At 46.6% G+C, this 12,029-nt stretch overlaps 1 protein-coding gene across 1 annotated transcript; it reads right to left on the bottom strand.

Moving 5' to 3' along the window:
* Nucleotides 1-4,586: 4,586 nt before the first annotated feature.
* Nucleotides 4,587-7,076, bottom strand: HSPA2 (heat shock protein family A (Hsp70) member 2). Its single transcript, XM_056347264.1, is given in 2 exon segments — nucleotides 4,587-5,192; nucleotides 5,194-7,076. Coding segments are annotated over 2 exon segments (1,905 nt in total). The 5' UTR covers nucleotides 6,895-7,076; the 3' UTR covers nucleotides 4,587-4,988.
* Nucleotides 7,077-12,029: the final 4,953 nt, after the last annotated feature.

The following is a 12,029-nucleotide window of genomic DNA, read 5'->3' as shown; positions in this document are numbered from 1 at the left end:
GACTGAAAATATTTCATGGTGCTTGCCACTGAATAGCAAGGCAATCAAAACCCCTAAACCCATCAAGTTTTCTATAGAGTCCTGCCTGAAATACATAGCATTAGCACTTCTGGAAGTGTTTTTGTCTCCTTATTCCTATTCAAAATAGATTTTTAACTGCTGATGTGCAATCATTTGGAGCAGTGACATTTTGAACTGCCCCAACAGATAGGGTACAGGAGCTGCTAACTGCTACCTAAGCATGAGCAAGAATGACCTCACGCTTCTTGATCCAGGATGCAACAGCAATCTGTCAACTTTTGCACAGGCCAACACACAAAAACCAATTCCTGAATGTGAAAGAGTTATCTTCAGCAATGAAAAGGAACAAAAATTTCCTATATTGCTCTTGATTTTCTTCAAAGAAAGACTACAAAAACATGTTGGCTTTTAGAGGGAAATTCATCCCCTCTCTAAAATTCCTGACTGGTGCTGCTGTTGGGACGACAAGAGGAACCAGCTCGTCTGTGTCTCCACCCTACTGATGCAGGAGAGAGTAAAGGCAAATGGGTCATGCAAGGGTGGATCAGGAGTTTTTAATACTGCTGTTTCATATGTGGAAGTGAAATATGTTGTTGCATCTGGAAATGCTGGCCTGCCCAACTATATAATCACCATGCTGCTGCAAGCAAAATCTACTCTAGAGGCAGGTCTATGCCATAGGCTTCTGCCTGCATAAATATGTGGATGAGAGTGGCGGAGAGATGTGATACCTGACCCACATAGGTGTGCTAAAGAAGCTTTACTAGCATAACTTGTTTCGCTGTGGGGTAGGGAGGGGTGATAACTTTCCTGTGATGAACAACTACAGAACATAATTTTGCTTCTCTAAGAGCATCCACATGCTTTGCTGGTTTCATTTCCCATGTGCCAAGGTACAGTGTCCCTGATGTAGGCAGAGATTAGACCACTGTGCACTTTCTAAAGGGACACAGTAAAGGAAACTCATGCCAGGCATAGGGCAAAGGAGGAGGAATGTGGAACACCCTTTAAATAAGTAGAACTTGAAATGCTATTACATTGCAATGCACTGACAAGACTGAAAAAAGGAACTTTAAAATTAAGTATGCATGCTGGGTGTGAGTGCATGCTTTTTAACATGATGCCTTGCGTTGAACATAAGTGCCGAGACTGGAAATGTGAATTCCCTGAATATTTTCCCCTTTTCTTCCTCTTCCTCACATGTATGCGTGGGAGTGGCTTGCAATGGGTAAGACAAAATTTATGGTAAAGTCCTGAGCCGTCACTCTCCTTCAGAATTGTCGCCCCTTGGCTGAGCCCCACAATGCCCCAAACCTTCAAGAAGAACCTTTCAAATAAATGACAGCTCCCAAGAGCAAGGCTGCCCAGCCTGCAGGGCTCTACACAGTGTCTCCCAAGAGATAAAAGGAAGGCTGCTGGGATATATTCATTCCTGTCTTTAAGATGGTATCACAAGTGATGAGGAGGGATGCAGCCTGTCTGCTAAGTTCTCTGTGCAAAACTTCAAACAGACGCTCCGGAGGCGGCAGGGCATGGGGCTGACTCACCCGGCCGGCTGGGTGGACGCTGCCTGTCCAAGCACGTTTCAGCTTTCCAGCCCCTGAGTGGGTTGCCCTCAGATAGCTCTCCTGTCCTCAGCTCCCTCTGAGGGCTCTCACATGGCACACATTATTTTAGTAATGCTTTTTGCTTTGTCTTTTTTGGGTCTTCCCTCTCCCCTGCAAAGCAACAGTGGGGAATTGCAGGCCAACCTGCATCGCACACAGAAGCGACTGCTTTGCATTGCCCCACATCTGGCTGCACCGTGAGTGAGGTGCTAAGATGCTTAAGGGTTTTAATTTGAGTGATTAATTCTCCAGTATTAATGCTAAGGGTGTTCCTCTATATGAAATAATACTATCCATATAAACTTGATCAGCAAATATAAGGAGCCATCAAAAGTCAACACTGTAGTTACACAAGTGCTACGAAGTTATAACCACTTTATATCCTTCCTATGGGCTTGGTCTTTTGCACAGCCCTGTTTAAGATTAAGCAAAGTTCAGAAACCCAGGCCGATGGTTTTGGCAGAAGGAGCTGGCTTTCCCTGTGAGTCAGGACAGCACAAAGGATGACAGACACTGAGCATGAAAGCAATGAAACTGCAGATTTTACACAAGATTATTTTCCTGTCTTTGCCAAATCAATTTGAAAAGTGCAACTACTCCCCAGAAGTACATGTACACGCCAAATACACCTCTTTGCAAATGAGGAGCAGCATTTCCCCCTCTCATTTATTTCTTTAAGAAACTGGGGGGAGGGACGGGGGACGGACACATGGGACACGACACGATGAATATAGACCCACTGGAGTCAGTGGGAAGTTCCTACTACAAGGATCAGAGTTCACTCTGAGTGTGAACTCTGAGTATATTGTGAGTACAATATACTAAAAATCAACTCAAAGTTATTTGATTTATAAACTAAGCACATGAATGCAAGGAATCTACCTCTGAGTCCTTCAAGTTTTCTGCCTCTTGCATTTTGGGGGGTTGTTCACATATATGAAAAGCTGCTTTGTCTCTCAAATCCTCAAACCTTTTTCCAACCATGTCACTCAGCAGAAGTTTCTCATCCTTTACATATCCCACACAAAGTCTAGGTGTGTCCATACTAAAAAATATCCCTTTCCTAGGCAAAAAAGAAATAAAATACACAATTACTGCAGTGTTAACCTGTTCATGTCTTCAGCCCCTGGGACACTTTAATGACCTGGACAGGTGCGTCACTTCTATGGTCTCTGTTACTCCCTGCCTGCCCCACTGCTGAAACAGGCACAGAGCAGCAGTGGCTGAGGTGAGGGAAATACCAGATGACAGAGCAGGTGTGTGACAAAGTATCTGCTGTGTGCATTTAGCTACATTAACTCTGCAATACACTTAAATAGACGTTTGGGTAAAACAACAAAAATTGTGTTTAATAACTGGAAGCGACGCTCAGGAATGCACACCAAGGGCTGAAAACTAAAGGAAACTATGTGGCAAGGCCAATTACCAGTCAGGTAATAGAAAAAATAGTTAACCTGCATTTGCAATGAACATGGGTGCTACCTAATCCTTATTGTCATCCCACAAGAGTGGGATTTGGGTTAAGAAGAGCGTATCTGAGAAATTACTACAGTTTGCAGCAAAAACTCTTCACTTACAGATAACCTACTGTTACTCATAAACATACTTATTAGTTCCTAGGGAAAAAAAATTGGAAAGTCATAGTAGCTTCTTGTTCTAAAGGGTCCTGTATATGTTACAGCCTGGTAATCAAGAGGCTGATTGCCAGGAAAATGCTGTGTACATAAACCCCAAAAGCACCCAGCCTGATTACAGCCCTTTGAGGTTTCACTGAAGCAGATGCTAAAGTTGCTGCAATTGACTTCTGCGATCTCGCTGCCATGGCACTGCCCTGTACCTAGAAACTGTTCAATAAACTTGAAGTGGTTTTGAATCACTTGCAACAACAGCTGATCAAACAAGCTTTTTACAAGCCTCGCATTCCCCCATGGCAACTGTAACCCCTTTCTGTAGCCAGCCAAGAGAAACCAGCTTTCAGTGTCCTGGCAAACCAGCCAAGAGAAATCCACACAGTAAACCAGAGGTCTTACACCTCTGCTGATCATTAAATACTAACCAACTTAATTTTTATCCGTCTTCTCACCACAAAGTATTTTTTAGAGATTTCTTTTTGTATACATCCCCTATAAGACATAAGGCATGGGGAGAGCTGGAGGGGCTGGCGGGGCAGGCCGGCCTGCTCATGGCGCAGCACGCCAACGCTAGCAGCAACCTAACACCGCCTAGCCAATGCTTCCCTCAGCTGCCCGCTGCTCTGCGGTTTCTTCCCTGAAAGGACAAGCCAGTCGAAAATGTGCGTGTCATCAGGCTCCTCCATTAGGGCTCATCAATTTGCAGCTCCTCAGACTCCCAGCACTGCGGGTGTTTGCTTTCTTAAACAAATACAGAACCTTGGAGACGGTTTGTAGTAAAGCCAGACAAGTTTAACTACTACAAATTTTGCCTATTCTATCAAGTTCTGGCCTCCCGGCTCTCAGGGAGCCCTTGGCAGCTGCACTTGGGCTCGTTTGCAGAAGGGAAAACGCACATTCTGTACAGTATCGAAAGCTCAGCTTGCACACTAGCCACCCCAGAATAACTCCGCAATTTATACAGCTGGCCCCAAACCGCTCTGTTTTCCCCAGCCCAGGCACCTGCCAAGCAGGACTAACTCCTGTCGCGCCGGTTTCCCCCCCCCATCTGTCGGTGACAGACGCCAGCAGCCTCCCCGCGCCCCGGAGGAAGAGCAGATCCTGCCCGAAAACAGCCCCCAACGAGGGGGAAACCTGTCCCCGCCGCGGCCGCGCTCACACCGGCCCCTGCTGCAGGCTCGGGGCTGCGACATCCCCCCCCCCCCCCCCCCCCCCCCCGCCGGGGGAAACGGCTGAGCCCGGGCTCTGCTCCCCCGAGCCACCCCCCCCCCCGCGCCTCACCCCCACCCCACCCCCACTGCCCCTTCACAGAGATGAGGAGGCTAGGTTTATGCTTTAAATATGTTTTATTTGTTACCAAAATTTCCCGAAGCCAAATTTGGCTTGCCTTTTTTTGTTTTTTAATCTTCCCTAAAGATTTTCATGCATAATTTGAAACTTGCCAACTGCAACAGGCGAGTGGTTACGGAGAGACATTTGAACAGAGACAAACATCCAGAGTACAAACAGCAGTGTCTGAATTAACAAAACTTGTCTATTACTAACCTTATAAAGCAGGACGTGCCTTCCCTTTTATCAAAACCAAGCTGACAGATCTGCCTTTATACACACCCAACAGAATAAACTCTGTTATCGGCAAGGACGTTTTCCTTAAACATTAGGAAAAAAAAAAAATACAAAGCAAAGAACAGAGCGACTGTCCATAAACCAGGTCTATACTTCAGTCCTCTTAATCTACTTCTTCGATGGTTGGGCCACCGGAGCCGCCTGCCCCAGCCCCTCCAGCTCCCTGGTACAATTTTGTGACGATGGGGTTGCAGAGTTTCTCCAGCTCTTTCTGCTTGTGCTCATACTCTTCCTTCTCAGCCATCTGGTTGCGATCGAGCCATGAGACCACCTCCCGGCACTTGTCGAGCACTCGCTGCTTGTCCTGGGTCACTGATCTTTCCCTTCAGTTTATCATCCTCCACCGTCTGCTTCATGTTGTAAGTGTAGGACTCGAGGGAGTTCTTGGCTGCCACCCGATCTCTGTTAGCTTCATCCTCCGCTTTGTATTTTTCCGCCTCTTGCACCATACGGTCAATGTCATCTTTGCTAAGGCGACCCTTGTCATTGGTGATGGTGATCTTGTTCTCCTTACCCGTGCTCTTGTCCACGGCACTGACATTCAGGATACCATTGGCATCGATGTCAAAAGTGACCTCAATCTGGGGGACTCCACGGGGTGCTGGGGGAATGCCCGTTAAGTCGAACTTGCCCAGCAAGTTGTTGTCCTTAGTCATAGCTCTCTCACCCTCGTACACCTGGACCAGGACACTGCTCTGGTTGTCCGAGTAGGTGGTGAAGGTCTGAGTTTGTTTGGTGGGAATAGTGGTGTTGCGCTTGATGAGAGCGGTCATCACTCCACCAGCCGTCTCAATGCCCAGGGACAGAGGGGTGACATCCAACAGCAGCAGATCCTGCACATTCTCAGACTTGTCTCCCATGAGAATAGCTGCTTGCACAGCAGCGCCATAAGCAACAGCTTCATCGGGGTTGATGCTCTTGTTGAGCTCTTTGCCATTGAAGAAGTCCTGTAGCAGCTTTTGGATCTTGGGGATACGGGTAGAGCCACCCACCAGCACAATCTCCTGTATCTGACCCTTGTCAAGCTTGGCATCACGCAGAGCCTTCTCCACAGGCTCCAGGGTGCCACGGAAAAGATCAGCATTGAGCTCCTCGAAGCGGGCACGAGTGATGGAGGTGTAGAAGTCAATGCCCTCGTAGAGGGAATCAATCTCAATGCTAGCTTGTGTGGAAGAGCTGAGGGTGCGCTTTGCCCTCTCACAAGCCGTACGCAGCCGCCTCACTGCTCGCTTGTTGCCAGCAATGTCGCGTTTGTGCTTACGCTTGAATTCTTCCACAAAATGGTTCACCATGCGGTTGTCAAAGTCCTCCCCACCCAGGTGGGTGTCACCAGCTGTGGACTTCACCTCAAAGATTCCATCCTCAATGGTAAGAATGGACACATCAAAAGTACCCCCACCCAAGTCAAAGATGAGAACATTCTTCTCTCCAGCCCGGGTACCTTTCTTGTCCAAGCCATAGGCTATAGCAGCTGCTGTGGGCTCATTGATAATACGCATCACATTAAGGCCAGTGATGGTGCCAGCATCTTTGGTAGCCTGGCGCTGGGAGTCATTGAAGTAAGCAGGCACTGTGATGACAGCATTCTGCACTTTGCGCCCCAGATAGGCCTCAGCAATCTCCTTCATCTTGGTAAGGACCATGGAGCTGATCTCCTCTGGGAAGAAGGTCTTCATCTCACCCTTGTACTCCACTTGCACCTTGGGCTTGCCACCCTCATTCACCACACGGAAGGGCCAGTGCTTCATGTCAGACTGCACTGTGGGGTCATCATACTTGCGGCCGATGAGGCGCTTGGCATCAAAGATGGTGTTGGTAGGGTTCATAGCCACCTGGTTCTTGGCAGCATCACCAATAAGGCGCTCCGTATCAGTGAAGGCCACATAGCTGGGTGTGGTGCGGTTGCCCTGATCGTTGGCGATGATCTCCACCTTGCCATGCTGGAAGACACCCACGCAGGAGTACGTGGTGCCCAAGTCGATGCCGATTGCCGGCCCTTTGCCAGACATGATGACAGGTCTCGCTGCTCAGCTGCTCACTCGCGTCCCCCCGCCGCCCGCTCCCGCTGCTGCTCGCGGTGCGATGTGCCGGCACAGCGCCGTTGGCGCCCGCTTTATAGCCGGCTCAGCCGTCTTCTGGAAGCTGCCAGAACCCTGATGGCCAATCTAGACGCCCGCGCGCCACTACTGACCAATCGCCTCCGTGAATCGCAGAAGAGCGCCCGCCCCTACCTCCTGGCCAATCAGAACCGTGGCGCCCACCCGTCAGCCCAACCCTCCCCGCTGTACCGCGGCCAGACCGTGCTGCTTCCTGTTTTTTCTCGATGCGTCTCGCCTTGCAGCTGTGCGCCGACCGCCCTCGACCAATCACCACTCGCGCTTCGCATTCGGCCCGAAACTCTGCCGGAAAGTTCCAGTAGACTTTCGACGCAAGCTCGAGGATTGACATCACCGTTATCCAATGGAGAGCGGGCAGCCACTGAGGGGCGGGGCGAGGGCCGCCGCGGCGGGGCGGGCTGGGCCGAGGGGGAGCTGCGCGGCTCGCCTGGCGCTCCGCAGGGGCACGGCGCTGGGCGCGGCCCTGCCTCCCCCCGCCGCGGCCGCACGTAGTCCGCCAGCGGCGGCCGCCGGGAGCGCGGGGGGAGGCGGGAGCGCGGCCGCGCCCCGCGCTCGCCTCCCAGTGTTGGTCATTCCTGACGGCTCAGCCCGTGTCCCCGCAGCCAGCCGCCAGCCGGTGCGGGATTTACCCTTATTTGGTTGCAAGGCGGCAGAAACTAAACCCGTGGGCTCCCCCCGCCTCGTCAGGCCGGGGGCCGCCCCCTCCCGCCGGCGGGGCCGCCGGGCCGCCAGCCTGAGCGCCGCGCTGCGCTGCGCCGCGCCGGGGGCTGCGCGCCCTCCCTCGGCGGCGGCGGGGCAGCCAGCACGGGCCGGGCGGGGTGCAGCCGTGTTTGCGCCGGAGCCAGGCCCATAGCCCCCGCGGGGGGCGGCTGGCGGCGGGCAGGGTCCGGCCGCTGCCTGAACACCGCCCAGGGGAGCGGCTGGGGGCTGGCGAGCCCTGCTGGTGCCTGGTGGCCATCGTTGAAACGCCTCCAAATTTTTGTCTGTTGTGCTAATGTAAAATGTCGTCACGCCTACATTTAGCAAAAGCTATGCAGCTGCTAACTCGGAGCTAGGAAAGTGCTTTGATGAAAATACCTTAAATATTAAAATCTGCTGTGCTTCCTCCTCCTTACTTTGAGACAAACACTTAAAAATACTCCAGTTCTAGTAAGGAGAGCAAAATACCACGCTGAGTGAGATCTGTTTTCCTCGGAGGCTTAGGGAGTAGCTCTTTTCCGATAGCTACTTTAAAAGTGCGGCTGAAGTCTGCTACCCGTAAGGCTTTACGTGTTACATGAGAGAAGGATTAAATACACGGTATGGTTAAACCATCTTCCATTAATTCTCTCCCCAGCCTTCAACATTATGCTACAGCAGCCCTCATAGAAAATTACAGCCAGTGTTTTTCCCAGAATTATGAGTTCATGCAGTTACTACAGATACTCTACCTCCCGCTCAAAAACGTCCTTGTTGCAATTAGTGTGTTTTTCAAAGCCTTTGTACAAGACATGAGGATTCCACCTCTTCTGTGTAGTATGTGTGTATGTAGTTTTGAGATGGAAGAGCTTCAGTTTCAGATGGTAAATACTGAACGTGCTTACAAAACTACTTTTCTTCCACAGAACCTGGTCTTTTTTTCACACAAGTCCAGATCTTGGAGAAATCTGAAATAAATCAATGGAAAATGGAAACGGCCAGCTCTCCCTACCTCCAACAGGAGCTGTTCTGTATATAACGTATGCATATTTCTTTGATGGGAAGGGTGCCGATTTCTGTTGTAGTTAAACCAGTGACTGATTCATCACTAAGCTATTCTCCCTGAAATTCACTGCAGCTTCATTCAGTTGACTGTATCATATGGGGCAGGGAGAAATGCCAGAGCAATACAAAGAGAGGTGGTTGATAAATTCCATTTCAGCTGAAAAGTTCATAGTTTTTATTATTTGCGAGGATTGTCCCTTAGGAGCACTAGTAATGCACGAGAACCCTGTTTGGATACCTGCTGTACAAACTCAGACCCTGTTATTTCAGAGTAAAAAGAGGATTCCTGCCTCAAAACCATATGCACAGAAACAAGAGATGGAGAGAACAAATGGACTAAGAAATAACACAAAAATATTAATTAGCACAACAAGTTGTCTTTGCAGCAAAATTAATTTGATATCTCATTTTAAGTGTAGCTGTAATCAAACAGGTCTTGACAGATTTACATGTGGCATTTCATGAATTTGGCCCAAAGCTTTTAGCTACATCAGCCCAGGCACGAAATAGGTCCAACAGCACAAGACAAAACCAGTTTGGGGTTTCCTTGGCCCAATAACCAGTATGGCCCTGATACGGTTGTGCTGATACCCAGATGTCCTGATAACCTGCTAAAGAGGTGTTTGCATTGACTGAATTATACTGCTCACCCTGATAGTACTCCCTGAGTCCTATTCATTTCATCATTTCAATTATTGTTTTGCTATAGCAAATTTGGGGAAAAGATCTTGGAGGAATATATGAGCATAGCATTTTAATGCTAATGGTGTAAATTACACACTTGTGGCCATTCTCAGGAAAAATCAAAAGGTCTTTAGATTCAGGCTACCAAATATTTCATTTAGCCTGTTGCAGAAGTATTTCTTTTCCAGTTGAGCATGCAGATGCTGTTTTCTTCTATATACAACCAATGTATAGGTCTGAGCTGCCTTTTAAGCTTTTGTTCCTAATCACAAGTTCACGTGACGTTCTTGCCATCATCTCTCACCTCTTAACGATGTCCTTAGAGAAAGTCCAGTCTAACTAGAGGGAGCAACCTCTAAAACCTCATTAGACTTATTCTTTCTTCTCAGCAGAGCTATTGCAAGCCTGCTTTTTGTCAGCAGTTCTCTTAAGACTTGCAGCACAATTTGTGAACCAACTCATCTATGCAGTCATCCTCTCATATGGGAAGAGCCACATTATTTTCTTTTATGTTGCTTCATATGCAGTCATGTTATAGGTGAGCCAAACAGACTGGTTCAGAAATTAAAGAGTGAGCTTTATGGTGAGGTCTTGAGCACAAGTTCAATTTTCCCTTTAACAAAGCATTCGCTGTTATTCCCCCATCCTGAATCTGTAAGCCATATCGTCATAGTAACTTCCAGAACTGCAAGTTGGCACCTCTGGAAGTAGCAGGCCTCTTTCTGATCCATTTATTTGTGTTTAGGATTGATAATGCACCCATGTCTCCTGTTTGGCAGCGTTACGTAATACGCTGTAGGCTATTCTCCATTACACCACCCAGCCAGAAATGAAGATGATATTTAGATTTCTTCAGTGAAGCAAGAGCTCAGTATCTGGAGCAGAACTGAGAACTCAACCCTTATCTTTATCTCGATAAAAGGAAGATTTTTTTTTCCTCCACATATTTCATAAGGCAATGTAGTATAAAAAGTAGGGGTGAACACAATTTACAGTTCAATCAGACATCAGCCACTTGGATCATTAAAATTATAAACTTGAAATGCAATGGTCTGTTCAGGTTTGAAAATCAGAAGATCTTAGACCTTAAATTCCGGTATCTGTTTCCCTCATATCCATTTCATCTCCCTAGTAAAACTATACAGAAAATTGCATAAATCAGATTGAATTGGGGAGGCTGAATTATTTTATAATACAGCAATCAGTTCAGAAAAGTCTAAGCAACAGCTGTTCTAAGAATGAATAATAGTTTGTCATAATATCTTTTCATCACTGAAAGTCTTAATCTCGTTTATATTTGTAAATATATGTATAGTAATTGAAAATCAGACAAGAACTACCAGTGTATGAAATGACAAGATTCTTCTGACAAGGTGCTGTTGTGTTAAAAAATTGCAGGGTATGTGGGGGAACTACATACCTTTTTTGTGTTCCTTTGTTTTTATATACCTCCACTTTTTGCACACAGATGAACCTTGTTAATTTGAAAGGCAGCCACATTATATGATCTTTCTTAAGTAAGTGTTCCTTTGTTTTTGTGAATAACAAAATAAAGTCCTGCAAATCAGTATAACATGTTTTTGGCAAGTTACACAAATGTATATCAATAATATGGAAATATTCAGAACAGCAGAATATAGGGCATGGTAATTTGGTATTGCCAAACCAGAAGTTCAAAAACCATGAGTCAGATCTCCTAAAATTATAAACCTAGTTTAAAATTATGAGCTTAAAAAACTCACGTGGCTTTATTCACCTTCTGGCTTTTTAATCTATGGCATATGTTCAGATTATACTTTTACAATTTTCTATATAATTTGCAGAGCTAATTCTTTTTAATAAATAAAATAGCTGATTACACCATCTCACAACTAAAACCAGGCTGCCTCAGATTGATTAGACTCAATAAAATCATTGAAGTTGTCAACACTGATTAAACTAATGCTTGGTGTTTCAAGGAATAATTATTTTATAATTAAGTGGTTTAAAAGCAAATTTATTTACATAGACTTCTGACAGTTTGCTGAGGTGTGATTAAAAGCTGAGGTTAGTATCACTAGAGCTAACTAGATAAACTGGTGTGCTGTGCATTTTAGGCAGTCAGTTCTTTACCTTCTTGTAACTGCAGCCTCCTTTTCTTGCAGCCAGTGCCAGCTCTACTGATAGTAATAAATAAGGGACTTTATTAAAGCAAATAGTTTGCAAGTTATCATAGAATCAGACCAGAAAAGGACCTCAGTAAATCCTTTAGTCTCATTTTGTGTCTAACCAAAATCTCCTTTCTTGCAATTTAAGACAATTATTTCTGTTCCTATCGATTGTGAATATGAGAAATATGAGAAATATGTGAATATAAGAAAAAGTTATTCCATTTTTCTTTGCAACCAGCTTTTATAGATATGAAAATTGTTGTGTTTCCTCTCTACCATCTCTTTCATAACATGACCTAAAATCATGCAATCTGTGCTGAAAGGCAAAGTTTTCTCGCCTTCTAGACATCCTCATTGCTTTCTCCTGGATTCTTTGCATGCAATTTGTATCAAGTCAGTGATCAAAACTGGAGATGTTACTAGCTCACACCTTAGCAGTTTTGAAGGACC

The sequence above is a fragment of the Falco biarmicus genome, chromosome 7 (genome assembly GCF_023638135.1).
Source record: "Falco biarmicus isolate bFalBia1 chromosome 7, bFalBia1.pri, whole genome shotgun sequence".
Lineage (NCBI taxonomy): Eukaryota > Metazoa > Chordata > Aves > Falconiformes > Falconidae > Falco > Falco biarmicus.
Note: the sequence above shows the minus strand (reverse complement) of the source record. Positions and strands in the feature narration are given on the sequence as shown.